This window comes from Balearica regulorum, chromosome 6 (genome assembly GCF_011004875.1).
Source record: "Balearica regulorum gibbericeps isolate bBalReg1 chromosome 6, bBalReg1.pri, whole genome shotgun sequence".
Lineage (NCBI taxonomy): Eukaryota > Metazoa > Chordata > Aves > Gruiformes > Gruidae > Balearica > Balearica regulorum.
Window position 1 is genome coordinate 11,261,240 of NC_046189.1, and position 18,246 is coordinate 11,279,485.

The 18,246-nt window shown below is 34.6% G+C and overlaps 1 protein-coding gene across 1 annotated transcript in view; it reads right to left on the minus strand.

Moving 5' to 3' along the window:
• The window catches only part of DNAH7 (dynein axonemal heavy chain 7), a 112,625-nt gene that overhangs the window by 55,498 nt on the left and 38,881 nt on the right, over window positions 1–18,246 (minus strand). Inside the window, exons 22-34 of the mRNA XM_075755785.1 lie at window positions 17,399–17,611; window positions 16,371–16,480; window positions 15,739–15,907; window positions 14,340–14,442; window positions 14,110–14,237; window positions 12,983–13,195; window positions 11,826–11,924; window positions 9,007–9,255; window positions 4,378–4,527; window positions 3,141–3,323; window positions 2,142–2,318; window positions 1,698–1,829; window positions 832–1,056 (exon numbers count right to left, since the gene is read on the minus strand). Coding sequence (XP_075611900.1) covers window positions 832–1,056; window positions 1,698–1,829; window positions 2,142–2,318; window positions 3,141–3,323; window positions 4,378–4,527; window positions 9,007–9,255; window positions 11,826–11,924; window positions 12,983–13,195; window positions 14,110–14,237; window positions 14,340–14,442; window positions 15,739–15,907; window positions 16,371–16,480; window positions 17,399–17,611 — 2,151 coding nt within the window. The remainder of the gene's footprint in view (window positions 1–831; window positions 1,057–1,697; window positions 1,830–2,141; window positions 2,319–3,140; window positions 3,324–4,377; window positions 4,528–9,006; window positions 9,256–11,825; window positions 11,925–12,982; window positions 13,196–14,109; window positions 14,238–14,339; window positions 14,443–15,738; window positions 15,908–16,370; window positions 16,481–17,398; window positions 17,612–18,246) is intronic.

An 18,246-nucleotide genomic window follows, 5' to 3' on the forward strand; every position in this document is an offset into this window, starting at 1 on the left:
GTAAATAGCCCTGAAACAACTGAATGTTCCATACTATACCAAAAAAATTCTATCTTGAGATAAAAAAGATTGCTCTCTCCTTAAGTCTTTCTTAGAGGGGGCATATTCCCACTTCTGAACACAAAAATCCCTTTACTGGAAGAACATATTTTTATGGATTATGATCAGAAGACATAAATCTTTTAGTGCTGGTGGAAATCTCAGCCACTTTCCTTGGCAACACACAGGAATAACGCATAAGCTGAAATCTAGACAAAAGTAATTCTCGTTGTACTGCAACAGGACTTCACGGGAATGACAAGCTCAAAACCAAAAAGGTACATTTATTTTATCTCGGAGTCTCTGGAGCACACTAGATCCAGTGTGTGAAGTTTTCTTCTCCACTGGGAGAGATGCACCATGGATTCACATCTTAATCCCAGGAAAAATGGGCAGACAAGAAGAGGCAGAGAAGCAGCCTACTACAGAAATGAAAGAGTTATGGCCTAAAGTATATCAATTGCTTCGTCAATTTAAGAAAAGGGCTGAAACTCAAAATAGCATAATCTTACAATAAATCAAAAATAAATTAAAAAATAAAAAAAAACAGAAAAGCACAACTGGTTAAGATTCTTTGCAAACTTGTTCTGCCACAACAGGCAGTTACTCTGGTTGCCAAAAGACAGGCTTTGGTACTGCAAGTCCCAGCCAGTACACAAAACCATCGTTAGTTCACAAGGATGGCTGTCTGGCCTATTCAGTGGTAAAAGAAGCAGGCACCAAAAACAAATTTACAATGCACACCTTGTAGCATTCAAAATAGAAGTCCACATCTTATTTTGCAATCCTCACCTTTTTGACAAAACGATAATCATAAATTGTTCCTTCTGTTGGAAATGGGACAGTAAAAGCTTTTGAAGGCTGTTGATCAATACTGCTCAACAATTTGTATCGTTCTCTTATCTCCTCACTAATTGGTCCATTAAGCATTTCTCGCACAACTTTGTCAAATTTCAGTCGATCATCTTCCTTACAGCTAGCTCCTACAGACCATATCAGTGAAAATAAAAAAATACCCTAGAGTTGGGGGGAAAAAAAAAAAAAGTAACGCCAGTACCTGCATATTACAAAGTTCTTATTCATCAAAGTAAAGAAAAAAAAAATCTTTGTCATAAATCACAGTAGAATTACACTGGACCAACTTCCATAGCATGGAACCATACTGCTGCTAAAATAGAACACCATTTATGATCAGCATCTGATCACCTTTGTTGTGCAGCAAAATGCCTGACCTGCTTAGCGCAGAGCCATTATTTTGAGAAAGTTCAAGCATAGACTGATTTTTGTTCCAGAACAATTTAGATTATCTTTCTGTTATTCAAAGGCCTATCTCACACAGCAATGGCTATGCCTGCTAACAGGGCTTTCCTTGAATTGTAATCCCTAGAGATCTAACTAGCAATAAACTGAGATACCAGAAACTGGAGAATCATAATACAGTTTTGGCTGGTTTGTATGAAATTCATTAAATTTATATCAAGACATCAAATACATCAGACTCAACTATGTATCAATTGTAAAGGTAATAGTATTTTCCTAAATGGATATTACAAAATACGAATTCTAATGACAAAATATAGGTTTTAATCCTTATGAAGTCCATTTCACTAAAACTTAGTTTGGAATTTCCTATTTTGTATATTAAATAAAGTGCCTACCTCAAGCCAGGAGAAAATGTCATGGTCATTCATAGCTTTAACCTTGGCTTCATCAGCAAATTCATCCATCATGCAGTCCATCAGATTCATTAGTGACCGAATTAAGTTTGTATCTGAAGTAGGAGACAGTTCCTGAAAAGAAATAAGAAATGCTCTCAGTTGCAAGTGTGTTTTACTCACTGAAAAGAGACTCCTACATGGTGGGGGTTTTTCCTCATTGTGAAGATTAAAAAAATTGGAAGATAGGTGTGTCTAAAATACATTCAGAAGCAAGTAAAACAATACACACAGAAACCTTGCTCACAGCCTTCATCTTAACAGTTGTTTTTAAAAATTAATAAATATAAATTAACATGGTCCAAATAAAATTATTTGTTCCTTTGACACGTGGAAGTGAAAATAATTCATGCACTCTGAGTTTCTCAGAAAAGTTCTTTATCCTACCTTTGTGTATTTCCTAATAAACTCAAGACAAAGCGGTACCATTCTGTCAAACAGGCCTATTGTAAATTCTTTATGCACAGAGCTGATTCCCGAATGCATTGTATTTAACCAAGACATCATTAACGGTCTCCAGCCTAACATATGGGGCTCCATATAGACCATACCACACCTTGAAACCTAAAAATAAACAAAAAGGTGCATGTTGCTTTATGCAATCTCCAAAGGTGGTTTTTTTCCTATCTAAAAGAACTTAAAATAGCATGCAGTGTTGTAACATATAGTTTCTAGGATTATTAAAAGCTGATATAATGATTACAATGGGGTTTTGTGAGCCCTGATACAGATGCGTTTCAAACGCAGCTCTGTTTCTTCAGCCAACAGGAGACCTAATGTCAAAGACAGATTTACCTCTTAAATAGAATTAGTTCCCAACATTAAGGTCACAAAAGATAATAAACTGATTACTAGAGTACCTAACGCTTATTTTTAATTGTTATATAATTTTTAAGTAAAAATTCCTTTCCAGTGTGACAACACAGATATTTGTTCTGTTTATATTATCTGAGCCTGTATTCATATTCAAGAGAAAATTTTTGCATTCCACAAAGTGCCATCAGAAAAAATAAGTATGATAGATAAAGTGTCAGAAATATGATTGTTAGTTTTATCAGAATTTGTCTGGGAGATTAAAGATTTGCACATGAATTGTTTTATTTTTCTTGTCAGGCACTTGCAAGGCCTGACCCTGAACAGTTACAGGGTCTTCTGTATATATAATTTATATTACATATGTAAATACGTAATTTTTCACATCATATTGTAAGATTATGAAAAAATTAAACAAGCAAACCAAGCTACAATGTTCTTTTTTAAAACATATATCAAAGAAATACAAATTTATAATTACTATTCTCAGTTATGTATATTTTTAAAAAAATAGAATATATATCACAATAATCAAAGGCACTTGTAATAAGTCTTTCAAAGACAGCTACTTACAGTAGCAGGAGAAGCAACTTCTAAATCCATAGGTTCAAAAATAAGGCTCATTTGCTGTGACATTTTGATGATCTCTCCACTCATGAGGCACAATTTTTTATTATCATCAAGCACAGTATTCATATTCTCAATCCATACTGCATCCACTGGTCCATCAAAAACCAGCCACTTCCTATCTGGAGTCTGGTTTGCAGAAAATATTTTTAATCAAATATTTGCAATTTTTGTTATTATGTTTACTGTAAAATAAATATTTTAGATCTAAAGTTATTTTCCACAAAACTACTCAGAGTACAGACTTGAATTACAAGCAGTTTCTGAAATCACAATCTATAATCACAATTTAGTTTTATAATTTTAAAACACATACCATAGTTAACTATAGAAGGTTAATATAATTTGTTTCTTTTAGTTATACTTGCAATGCAGTATATTGCTTCTGTCAAACTGCAACATATTCAAATACTTTGACTTATGACACAGTGAGATGGTTAATACAAGTTACTATTCATCAGCAATACCTACAGCACACTTACCATGGAAGGCAATAGGACTAATTTAAGGAATATGGTAATATTTAAAATGTAATATGTCTGGGTTTTTACAATATAAGCAAATAGTCATGGGTATTCATCATATTTCTTACAGGAAAATACAAAGCAGTTGTGCCGTTCTGCAAGTGTTATTAGAGTTGGTGAAATTCACACTGATCAACTTCAATATACTATTAGTTTATTTAAGCTTATAGAGGCAAAGAGTCTGATACTGCAGTCACTAGCAAAAATTAAAGTATCTGTCCAGTAGACACATCTTTTATTATACTCAGTGAAAACAGTTCAATGGAATGTCAGCCATTAGCCACACTCAGAAAGGAGTTTCTTCCAAAATAAACATCAAAATGCCAATACACATAAAGAGCACAGACTTGGGCCCTAATCAGACAAAATAAGGAGTGACAATATGGTTGAAAGATTAAATATTAATTTATTTATAACATATGCAAACAAGCACCTTTATCATCACGTAAGGAATTCTCAAACACAAATTTTGTTTCACTAATATCCAGAAAGTATTTTGCATGGAGCATACTACAGTCAAGCCAAACTGCAGACTCTGCATTCAAATGATTAAGCATATGAATCCTACAATGGTTGTGCAAACAACATGAAACTAAATTCTAAAATGTAGACATTGAAAATTCATTTCCCAAAATGTTCTCAGCTTGTTAAGCACTTACTTGGGAAGAAGCAAATGCTCTGAAGCTCACTGCTAGGACACCATCTGACCATTCATGTGACACTGGGTCAAATTCTCCATATAGCTGACCCATTGTTATGGATTTGGGATTTAAAACAGCGATCTGAACTTTGTTTTCTTCCATCAGCCCCTGAAGACACAAAAGTAATAAAATCTGTTAATACCAAACATGCAATTTATTATGCCATTTGCTTTATTTTGAATTTTACAGTTATATATTAATAAATCTTCATAAAAATTTCATCAGTTTACAGCAGGAATTACACATATTACATTTGAATGATGATTAACAAGTGTCTAAAGACAATTATCCCAAATTTATCATATGTAGTTGGAAGTCTAATTTTAATACTGAACAGTAGCTTGATAAATGAAAATGGAATGGGTTTGGGTTTTGGTGTTGGTTTTTTTTTAACGTTAGTGAACTGGACAGTAGGCAGTCAATCAAGAAACCCAAGTTCTATTCTTACAATTACAGGGATTACAAGAGACCAAGCAATTTTTCCCATGTTTAAGGAATAAATATGACTGCCTTGGTAAATTTCTGAGATTGATGTCAAAATGGCATTACAAAGTTGGTTTGGATTTTTGTTGCGATATTTTTGTTTGGTTGGTTTTTTACTTAAAACATGTAAAAATATCAAATTTTACTTTTTGATTAAACTTCAACCGATTCTTTCCTTCTCTCCTTGTGACCAAATATGACATTTAATACTGCACATATCAGAGATCCGGTGACTGAAAAACACTGTTCTACAGGAATGAATTACAAGAAAAAGCGACAAACTGCAAACAATCATTTCATCACCTACTTACTATAGCCATAAAATATAAGAAACATCTATCCTTGATTTAAGAAAAAACCTCTTTCTTTCCAAATCAGCCCTATTGTTTATGAATGTGAACTGAGAAATCAGTTCAGCATCATTTCATGCCTGTTCTGACTGCCTTCCTCCCACAGATACACATAATCCTTCTTTGTTTCCCTTCATCAAATATAAAATGCAGGAATTTTTATTATATATATTTTATTATTTCAAAGGAGAAACAAATGTGTTTATAAAAAAGTATGATTAAAACTTCTTTTTCTGACAGTTTGTATTGAAATATAATTAATTCTAACATACTTTATTTCACCAAAGTGAATATTCAGAAGGAAATGTAGTATTTAAAGAAAGGGGAATATGGATAACGTCTTCTTGAAAAGAGTTACAAGCTATGTGAACAGCAAACACACAATCATGACAAAAAAAAATTTTTAAAAAACTGAGTACAGCAACTTTGTACCAGTTGCCCAGCTAAAAAACTAAAACACTGTTGCAATGACAAAAATTTGAGATTTACAGTCTTCAAGATTTGCAAGTACATTACAATGTTCTGTTGTATTATTTCTGTTAGCAGCTTCTTACCCCATTCATCACAAATCTCTCCTTCTCATCTTACTCATCACAATGCTCCCTAATCATAAAATTCAAATATAGTCCAAATAGAACTGCTAGAGTTCTCACAACTAACACTAATCAGTTCAGATCAATGAGAAGATTTTCTTCAAAATGGTAAAAATCCTCAAAAAAAGCAATTTTTATTAAAATGAATTTCTGTTGATTAGTTAGATATCAGTTCTATTGGGGGCAGGGGGAAAGCTCCAATAGGTATGATGGCTATTAATCATTAGAGTCAATGAGAAGCTGAGCTAAGCGGAAGAAAATCATCAGATAAAAATTTCTTACTCTACCACATAACATTTCTCATTAACAAAAAGAAATGGGAACAAGTGGACAACGATTCACTGAATTAAAAGGAAAAGCAGCAAGTTAAATACTGCTTTATTGGAGTGATGGGTAGGAACAGAATTTCTCCTGCATACCTAAAAAGCAAAAGTGTCACAATTTAATCTGTAATATAGGAAGAAACTAAGTAACAGCTTTTAATAAATGATCATAAGAATAGAGTTCTGTTTGATAGCAATACCAATTTGAAAGTCTAGGCAGTCTAGTCTGGCTGATATCTGCACAAAAGTACAAGACAGAATCATAGAATCATAGAACGGTTTGGGTTGGAAGGGACCTTAAAGATCATCTAGTTCCAACCCCCCTGCTGCGGGCAGGGACACCCTCCATTAGACCACGTTGCCCAAAGCCTCATCCAACCTGGCCTTGAACACTTCCAGGGATGGGGCCTCCACACCTCTCTGGGCAACCTGTGCCAGTACCTCTCACCACTCAACAGTAAATAATTTCTTTCTAACATCTCATCTAAAGCGACCCTCCTTCAGCTTAAACCCATTACCCCTTGTCCTGTCACTACACTCCCTCATAAACAGTCCCTCACCATCTTTCCTGTAGGCCCCCTTCAGGTACTGGTAAGCCGCAGTTAGATCTCCCCGGAGCCGCCTTTTCTCCAGGCTGAACAATCCCAACTCTCTCAGCCTGTCCTCATAGCAGAGGTGCTCCAGCCCTCCCATCAGCTTCGTGGCCCTCCTCTGGACTCGCTCCAACAGCTCCATGTCTCTCCTGTACTGGGGCCCCCAGAGCTGGATGCAGTACTGCAGGTGGGGTCTCACTAGAGCAGAGTAGAGGGGCAGGATCACCTCCCTCGACCTGCTGGTCACACCTCTTTTGATGCAGCCCAGGACACGGTTGGCTTTCTGGGCTGCAAGCGCACACTGCCCGCTCATGTTGAGCTTCTCATCAATCAATACCCCCAAGTCCTTCTGCTCAGGGCTGCTTTCAATCCACTCCTCACCCAGCCTACAGTCGTGCTTGGGATTGCACCAACCCATGTGCAGGACCTTGCACTTGGCCTTGTTGAACTTCATGAGGGTCACACAGGCCCACCTCTCCAGCCTGTCAAGGTCCCTCTGGATGGCATCCCTTCCCTCCAGCGTGTCAACCACACCACATAGCTTGGTGTCATCAGCAAACTTGCTGAGGGTGCACTCAATCCCACTGTCCACATTGCCAACAAAGACGTTGAACAGTGCCGGTCCCAGGACCAACCCCTGAGGAACACCACTCGCCACCGTTCTCCACTTGGACATTGAGCTGTTGATCACAACCCTTTCAGTGCGACCATCCAGCCAATTCCTTATCCACTGAGTGGTCCATCCATTGAATCCACGTCTCTCCAATTTAGAGACAAGGATGTCGTGCGGGACAGTGTCAAATGCCTTGCACAAGTCCAGGTAGATGACATCAGTTGCCCTTCCCTTATCCACCAACGCTGTAACCCTATCATAGAAGGCCACCAAATTTGTCAGGCACAATTTGCCCTTAGTGAAGCAGTGTTGGCTGTCACCAGTCACCCCCTTATCTTCCGTGTGCCTGAGCATAGTCTCCAGGAGGGTCTGCTCCATAATCTTGACAGGCACGGAGGTGAGACTGACCGGCCTGTAGTTCCCTGGGTCTTCCTTTTTTCCCTTCTTAAAAATGGGGGTTATGTTTCCCCTCTTCCAGTTGGTGGAAACTTCGCCAGATTGCCAGGACTTCTCAAATATGATGGAAAGTGGCCTGGCCACTTCATCTGCCAGTTCCCTCAAGACCCATGGATGCATCTCATCAGGTCCCATGGACTTGTGCACCTTCAGGTTCCTTAGATATTCTCGAACCTGATCTTCTCCTACAGTGCGCAGTTCTGCATTCAAGATCACCATTAAGGAAGTGTCCTGAAGATCACTTACGCTTCATGGTTATTACTAATTTTCTCTGGGGGTTGCCCAGAGTTCACTGAGTGGGCCAGTCACCTCTCAAGTCTCAAATCCTAAACAATTTCAGAAACAGCTACAGAAGTGCCTTGTACTGGGTTTATATCCCATCCTAGCAGACCTAGAGTAAATCTAGAGGTCCTTAGAGCACAGAACACTAAAGACAGGAACTATGATTAGATTATTCTGCAAAAGCCTCCACAGCCCAAGTGGCAGGAGTCCAGAAATTCCATATGAAACAAGTATTTTGATGGCATGAATTTGATTTGATATAGCTATACTACTGGAGTACTTAAGTGTTCCACAGATAAAAATTATTACCCACTTCTCTTACACCAGGTGAGAAGTTATTTAGCAGAACAGATTTTGTATTTGTTTCAGATCCAAAATTTGTCTGAAAAATTGAAATACTCTGGTTTCAAAAATAATCAAAATTTGAGACTATTTAGTTTCTGGGTTTACGTGGCTTTAGTATATTCTTATCTGAAAATCTTCAAAACTTTGCATAAATTTATGAAGCAGATCCATTGTTTGGTGTAGTTTAAACTGAATAATCTCTGTTAAAAGAGAGTTCAGCAGCTTTTGTGAAGAAATTTGAAATCTGGTACAATGCTTGCACAAGGAACAGTTTATCATGAAATTTTAAGTAGCTAATCATTCCTTGTCCAATCCAATGAAAGAATTTAGAGAAAATGCCACTGTAGAAACTTATGAAATGTATATATTTAAAATTGGGTCATCCTGTCTTATGTAAGTTTGGAAGTACAGCTTCAAATTCTTTAGCTTTTCCTTAGTTTTTAAGTTCCGTAAAGTAAATTCTGTATTCACTATAAATACTAAAATATGTTTATGAAATTTATTTCAAAATCGTTTTCACCAGAAATATTTACAAAAATGTTCAGATACCTTCTCACATATGTCTCCCAGTGCTCCTGCCAGAACTCTATACGCACATGTCTTTCCCCCAAAAGGCGCTCCAACTATCATAAAGCCATGACGCACAATCATCATCTCATATATCTGCAGGATCTTCATAGTAAATACGTCGGTCATTTGCAAATTCATAGCATCACAGTTTGTTTTGATGGCTTCCAATAGGTCATTGTAGTCTGGTTTTGGTAGCTTCACACCAGGAAACAAATCAGAAGTAATACCCTATCCAAACAATTAATTGGAAAGTACAGTTATTTTCACAGTAATTTGGTTTGAAACTCATGCAATCAACCCTTTGTTGAAACTAGGCAGACTAATATCTATTTTGATTAAAATAAAATAATTATGAATTTCACATGTCACCCTTGTATGAGCCAAAATACTGACTTTGCAATTTATTATTGATATGTACTTCATGTATCTTTTTCATGTTTACCTGGGCACACAGAGAAGCAATTAACTATCTAAGCATGTTCTTTCCTGATAAATATTAGCTTTTATTGAACTAGTTTATAAAGATTACAGTTAGAAAGTAGAGAAAGCATTCACCTTTTTTACTTAAGTGAAAAATAATTAACTGAAATCTAAACCTAAAAGCAAGATCCTGCAGTTTTGCTTACAACAAAACAAGAAAGATACAGAATAAACTGAAGACATAACAAACAAGAAAAAGAATCTCTGGGCTATCATTTCAATTACACAAACCTGCAGTATCAACTTGGAAAGCAAGCAAAAATTACTGAAAAATTATTTGACAGCAATTATTAGTGACCTTAGAATCACATTATTTTGACATTTTTCCTGTTACTATCTATGTTGGTTTCCTTCTACTGTGTGCCTTGGTTTTCTTTTAGCACTGTTAGTTTCCACTGTTAACATGTTAATGAGCATCCCATATCCTGACCTTAAAGTGTTTGTTTTATTAAAGTGTATTAAAATATATGTTTATCATTCTGTGCTGTGAGTATGTTTTACAATTGGCTATGACAAAAACAGGGCTTTTGCAATGAAAATAATCATATTTCACAAGTACAAATATCAAGCTATGTTCAAGGTGAACAGCTTTTCTTGTCTGAAACACATTTGATGTAAAATTTCCATTGGTCATTCATCTCCTCCACTTTTTCTCCACACTCTTTGTTAAAGAATTAAAGATTTACACACTTGTGCTAGAATGTGGTCTTTCTATACCTACTAGATTTTATACCTATGATAATGAGAGAAAAAAAACCCAAAACTATTAATCATTTGCTTCTTACAAAATGGATGATGTAAATATGGTGAAATGGAAGAATACCATATTAAAAGAAACTATTTAGTACTACAGCATAAGTTGCACTGCTGGACAAAAGAGTTTTGTCCACAACAGAGCAGGATCAATTTTATAAACAAATTCATTAATAGGGCCCCTAAGCAACATACATTTGTTATTCTATGAAAGTGAAAAATTTATAGTATTAATTCATAAATATACTTAATTTCTGTACATTAAATCCTTAAAATTGCTATTCTTAAAGACTGAAACTTAGAGTGAAGATGCTTCTGTTTTCCCAATTTTTCTAACTTTATCTCCACCATTTCAAAAATTATGAAAATACAAAATCTCACTTCATATTTATGACTTGTTTGCAGGAAAAAGTGTGTGGGCAGAGTTTTAATTAGATTAGAGGAACAGTGGGCAGAAACATATATTCAGTTTCTTATTCATTACGTTTTCATGTAACTTCGGGCAAGGCAATTACCTTTCTGTGCTTCAGATTTCTAAGGCTTTGTCTTAAAATTCCTAAAGGAAAGAGCTTCCATATTAACTTTCATGCTCTCATGGGTGTTTTCTTATATAAATTATCTCATTTTATTCCATTATAAAATTACACAAAAATAAGCATTACACACTGAAAATATAATTGCAACTAGTATGACTGCTAAAATATACCTTTTACTATCCAAAAGAACTCATGAGAGTTTTTGATGTGGTGAGTGTGTAATTGCACACAAATTCCCATAGCTGTATAAAAGAAATTTTTTGTCCACATAATATCTTTCCACTAATGTTTAAAAAGGTACACATGAAAGACAACGTTTTCAGTTTCCAAACATCTATATACAACAGCCCAGATCCTTTCTTCTTTTTCCAACAGGACACAGAAAGCTCATAGCTACCAAAGATGATGCAAACTTTTCCTAATGAAGTTGACAGCTCACATTTGCATTGGGCATGTCTGGTTCAATCAGAGGTATATTAAAGATGCCTATCCTGCAGCAACAGATAAGAAGTCCAATCCAAAGGACACATACTAAGACAAAGACTGACTGTGTTAGTGCATCCTGCAAATTAGGGGACCAAGTTACAGATAATTTTCTCAAGCTCAGTTCCATGCTGTGATCCACTCAGGACAAGAATGAGTCTGGGCCATTTAGTCTATGTACTATTTTGCACGTTTTAAATGAAAATCTAAATTTTCTCTCATAAAAAGGAGACTATTAGTACCTACCTATTTCATAAGAATACTCATAAAGTACTCTGAAATCTTGAATACATAATATATAAAAATAGTATCTTATCATTTCAAGCAGTAGACTTGGCAGGAACTTTCATTAGTCTGAACTATCAAAACCGGAATGCTCACTATATTTGCTAGGAAGAAACATTTAAGACTAAGTTTTAGAATAATTACAGGCTAGATTAAAAAAGTGTTTGGTCCGTCTCTCTGATAAACCTGTTATATACTATTTTTATCAATTAGTATTTTTAGTGAGCTCTTTACATTACTAAAAATCTGTATGTTTTCTACCTCAAAAAGTGGTAAATCATGAGACAAGAATTTAGGCAGGTTGACATCTGTAATGGACCTAAGGAGCAAAATTTCTTCATCTTCCAATGGATATTTCAGCTAAAAAATATAAAAAATAGTGTTAGTTAATTTTTTATATTTTCAAAAAACAGATGTTAAACTTGCCTATTTACTGAACAGTTCCTGTTGTACATCTATGTAATTATTTTGGCAGGTTCAGGTCCACTGATAACAACATATGTTCTGGATGTATGTCTATACATTCATATCAAGTTGTTTGCAGTAGGTTTCTATAGTGGGACAATTTCACTTTAGTTTATGCCCAGTGATGGGTGTTACTATAAATTTGATATGACATTTTTCCTAAACTGTTGATTTTTTCTTTTTCTTCCTAAGAAGGATAGTTTTCCCTACTTTGACATAAAACTTCTGCCTTCAGCAAAGGGGAAATTCTAAAAGCTTGCATATAGCTCTCTCTCCCAGGAAAAAAAAAAAGAAAAAACCCCAAAAAATCCACATGCATCTTTTACCACAATATATAGTTTAGTTACTGATTTTGGGGTTTGTAGGGTTTGGGTTTTTTTATAGTAGGATTATAGGTTGAAAAAAAATTAGAATGGAAGAGAATTATAAATTATACCTAAATAAAAAAATAACTGAAATAATAAAAGAGCTTGGTTTCTTAATAAAACCTATTCATTCATTGACAAGGCAAGCTAAAAGAAAATACTACATTTTTCATAAAGATAAAAGAGTGATCAAAGTCACACATGGCAGATATTAGCCAGCACGTTACTGGAAAGTGTTTACGTACTATGGCAAAGGCATCTGAACCTGGTAGGAAAAGCAGAGCAAAGGAGCGACCAACATGCCAAACAACTCAGTAAACTTGCATTTACCTAGAATTGAAAGATAATCAGCACACTTAATAGGCACGTCATTCAGTGACAGTGGCGTGATGAATGGCCCAGTAGCTTTATCTCTTCTTGACTTTCCTCAGTTTATGCCCTAATACATACTCTTTTCATTTTCACAGGTATCACAGAATGAAATTTTAAACAGCTACTTGCCATTATGTAGAATAGTGTACCTTTTCTTACAAAAGAGACACATTACTAAGTTATTGGATGACAAAGAAAATTCAGAAAATCATTTACCTTCAGGTTGCCAGCAGCAGTGAGTACTGACTTCACAGCTCTCATTCCATAATCATAATGGTGCTGAGATGACAACTGCTCTGAACACAGACGATACGTAGCTACAATCTTTACAGACAGAGATCGAGCAGTGACAAAACCACAAGAATACAGAACAATCTCTGCAATCATGGCATAATCAGGAACCATCATAGCTACTGTTCTGAAGAGAGCCTATTAAACATATAGATGAAAAAACACATCAGAAAAAATTATACATTATACAAATTTTTCTACAATTACATAAAAGACTTTTTTTTTCGTTATTTCATTAATACAGTCACAGCTAAGTAAGTTTAACTATCACGATTATGACTACAACATATTCATCACTTTCCAAAAATGCTTAGAAATACTTTATTTTCCATTGTGATAATTCATGGTAGTAGGTCATCTTCATTCAAGATTAAGAACAAAAACACATAAAACACCACAAGCTCTAGAAGGAATAGGAAAGTGCAATACAACTACCATAAATAAGTTGATGCTATCAGACTCCTACTAGCAATGTTTAGCTGCAGCCTATGCTTCAATTTTACCATTGTTCTACCAAACAAGCATCAGAATACTTTCAAACATACAAAACTTCCACTATTTTTCATATTATACCAGAAAGTTTTTTAAATTGTCTTCTTTCATCTATAAAGTAGTATTTTTGAATCCTGTATTCATACCGTGTTAGTGAGCAAACTTCCCAGACAATTCTGGGAAATATTTACAAAGACTGTACTTTTCTTCATTTTTATCAATTTATCAATATATTTGCTCAGATTTCCTTTTCTTTCTATGGACACAGGACAAATTGTTTTTTAAAAATTTCTTTTTTTTTTTTATCCTGAGAGTCAGACCTTGAATCAAGCAACCATTTCCTGATGTTTTAAAATTTAGTTTATTCTTATTTTTCAGTCTAATTATTGTTTTTAATTTCTTCTTCTTCTGAGATGATGATTTTTACTGTAGTGTAATAAAAACCTGAAGTTAACCAATAGTAAGTATTCTTAATAATGTCTATATTTGACAAAAAGTGATTTCTTTTTTAGTTTCTCTATTAGCTAGTAAAAGTAATAAAATGACAAGTGTTATAATACCTTAAGATTATCAGGAAGCTCCGAGCGCCCAGCATAACCAGGATTCATGGTAATGAATACAGCACATGTAGGGTTCAGTTTTAGTTCAGTTCCTTCAAATACTATTAAATAAGATCCAGAATTAATGCCTATGAAGAAATAAAAACTAATGTCATTGCTGGGCAGGTTCTGTTGTATCTTTATTCTTTGTCGTTATCTAAGTGAAAGATATGATTAAAATAACAGGTTACCTCTTTGGATAGTAAAAATCTGCTGAGCAACCACAGAGAGTACTTCCAAATCAATCCTGTTGAATTCATCAAAGCAAGCCCATGCCCCACAAGACAACAAACCCTGCAAAATACAGGCATATGACTAATAGGTAACTACTTATTTTGGACATGCCAATCAAAATATTTCTGCAATAAGAAAAAAGATTTAATATGCAAAGAAAGGACTTCTGTACACAATCCAGATCACTAATTTCTAAAAAAAAATCACTCCAGATAGAATTTGTTTCAAAAAGAATTACAGAAATTTAAAAACTAAGTTTGCTTGTAAAAAAAGAAAAAAAAATTAAGACAGAAAATCTGTACAAACTAATCCAAAATCCTAATTCTTCTGTGATATGTACAGTGCCTATCAAATACACACATTTTGAATGTTCTACCTTTATATTCAGTATTTTACAGCTTGACAAGGGGGTAGATCTCAGCACTAAACAAGACTCAAAAAACTCTACTCTTCTTTTGCAACTATACTAATAGGGTTCACAGTGAAAAAAGGCAACGTAAGGAATTCCTCACCGCTAAAACTAACTGCTTGGTCATGACATCTTATGGCATACCATGTTATTTAAAATGCAGCTAAAGAATAATTCTCTTTTCCTACAGTTCTGGTTAATTCATAAGTCTTTTCTGAGATATGCTTCCTAAATGCTACTGTACCATCTCTGCAGCACCAGTAGCTGACATGGCATCTCATGTTTTTTTAACAGTAATTCTGAAATTCCCATTTAAGACATAGAATTTTGCTTTCACCATTCTAAATAAAACCTCTTAATTTAGCTTATTTTTATGAACTTCCATCATGCTGAATTTTGAAGACAAATCACATCATTCCAATGCTACCTCTGACTCAGAAGGTAAGAATAATGCCAGGGAGGAAAGCATATTAGCTCTATTTTTGTATCATTCCAGTCCAAATCAACACACTGGGCTAAAAGACACAGAAGTCCATTCAGGATAGATTTTCATAATACAGATCTGTCTACTCAGGCTAATATTAAAATGAGTATCTGCTTGATTTGTATAATATAATGACTCTTACCAGCTTATTTAGAGTTTAGATTAAACCTCAAGTCCCCTAAAATTTGCAATCAGCTATTAAAAATTTACTCATTGAGATGGCATCTATGTTGCCTGTTTAAAGCAAATAAAATCATTATGGTATATTTCATTTTCAAAGCACAGAAAAAACATTTTGGTATCTCAGTTAAATTCTTCCTTATGGTACGATCTATCTGCACAATACTAGCACCCTGGAAGCGGAGAAAGATACTTTTACAATACCTTAAGACCACTTCAAGTGCCAAAATAATTAAAGGGCTTTAATATAATTGAGAATATGACCCTCAAGATTTATCCAAACCTTAAAAAATTTTCCCAAGGCAAGGTAATCCAATCCATCAGAACAATTGAAAACCACACACTGTTTTGCTACAGCCTTTGCTAAATCTTTTGTAGTTTCTGTTTTTCCAGTTCCAGCAGGACCTTCAGGGGCACCTCCAAGATGTAGGTGTAGTGCACTAAATAGGGTTCTAAAAATAAAATAATAAAGAAAAAATAAATTGTATTAATTTTTATGCTATTTTTCCAGTTGCTCTAACTTTTAACAGAAACTTTTAAAAATTTGTGTCTGCATTTTCCTATGATGGTACAGTGTACTTGCTTCTGGCCAGCTGTAGTTTAAAAATGTGTAGTAATGTATGAGTCTACTAGAAGTTCACAATAAAGAATAGCTTACTTTCCACTTTCTAAATCTAAATCCTCCTGTAATTTATCACTAATTATAGTGTCACAAAAGATTAATTTTATCACAAATTTAAATTAAAATATTCATACAGGACCAATTCTATTCCACTGAAAGAAATGTATCCTATTCTAATTATGCCTAATAGAACATAAAAAATACAATTCTGGAGTAATCTATACTCAGGACTAACTAAAATATCTCAAATAAATTCTTGCTAATATAGTACATTTAGTAACTTGCAGATTTACCTGTAGCATCTGTCTGTAAGTGGAGTAATAACCAGCCTAGGGGTATTGCCAAGATATTCATATCCATACCTCAGTCCAGCATTGATCATCTTTGTTTGCAGATGCCCTTCCTAAGAAACAAGGCATTAATTTTATAGATTAAATAAATAATTTTTAAAAACCGCACAACCATCCACAACTCAACACTATTTCTCAAGGTCCTAAACAGGCCTAATGCTGTTAGAAACAACTACATGGCAGACTACTGATTGCACTGAGACACTAGTTTCAATGTGATGCAGACAGAAATTAATACACACTGAAAGTATTGACGCAAAAAGACCATTTTTTACATTAACTGTTATCTAAAAAAAGATCCTACTAACCATTTGGCAGAGTAGAACTGTCTTGTATAGCTAGTTAGAAAGTTAACAGACTTTCTAAAAGGTAAACAGAAGTAATCATGAACAATAGCCGTAGGTATGGTCAATCTGATAACTCTGATATGGCAATGTGTTATCCCTACACATACTTTTTTGTTTTAATTTCACATGCAATGTCTTCTGTATTACAAGAAATCTTGTCCTGATGAATGTAAAATATCATATCCTACCACTATCCAGTATAAACATTGTTATTTTGTCAACAAGTGTAATGCACAAATAAAATAATATTATTAAGTCAGATTAAAACCTCTAACTGAAAATTGTCATCCCTATAGCATTATCTATCCTGCAGAATCAGAAAACCAAAATACAATCTCTGAGAGAACAAATTTTCTCTGTAACACTGCCCCCCCGCCCCCCCCCAAATTCAGCAAATGTACTGAGACTCAGCAGGAATGAAAAAAGTAGTTTTAATTAAAATCTGTTTGTGCATGGCTACTGGCCATTCTAGTTAGCAATCCATAAAATGATTGGTTATAGGTATTCTCTTATCAGCAGAAATTCTCATTGTAGTGTAAACATTCTCTGTGTCAGCAAGAAAGCAGAAATTGAAAAGCTGTGAACAGAAATTACTTTCTAATAGGATTGAGAAGTATCACTTACCTCCCAGTAGTACCTAAGCTGACTTAACCATTCAAAGTCACTCTCATCTTTGACTTTCTTGCTTACTAGAGATGCAAGAACATCCCTAGCATGAACATCAAGCACAACAAGTGCTCCTAGAGTCACTCGATTCTGCTTAGACAGCTTTCCTCGTACCAAGGTGACAATGTCCTCAATCTGTCTATTATTCTGTTCCAGAAAATCTTCTAGTGCCTGCAAAAATTTTAAGAGTTAAGAAGTTGCATGTCTCCTCTGAGGCATGATTATTTTTTCTTATTTTGCTTTTATTTCTCTGTATTAAAAAGTTCCTTCTCATTATAATAGTAGTACAATGTCCTTCATTCACTGGTAGTTCAATAGAGTTTGGTCGGTTTGGTGTTTTTGTTGTTTGTTTTTTTTTTACATTTACAGAACTGTATGTGAAACATCAATGATACATACGTGGAAACAAACCAGCATACACTATTTTCTTCCTGGAACACAGGAAATAGTCCTTATTTTTTTATATATTTCACATTAAGAAAGGGAAAATGCCACGTGTTTTAAAGATCTACTTATATGTATACAATATACTTTCTATGGTTAAGGGACAGTGTCGCACTAGAAAAACTCCTTTATGTCCTACAACAGTTAGAAACAGTAACACATGTATAATTCAAAAAGAGTTAACAAGAAAATGCATTTTCCAGCAATTTTTCAGTTTATTGACTTTTGGTTATAGTCTGTGTTCAGTTAGCTTAATCATTTATTTTACACAGTAATTGATAGTATCTTTCATGCTAGTAAGTTGCTGGTAAACAGAAAAGGCCCAATTAAGGAAAGCACTTGTATCATGACAGTGCTTAGAT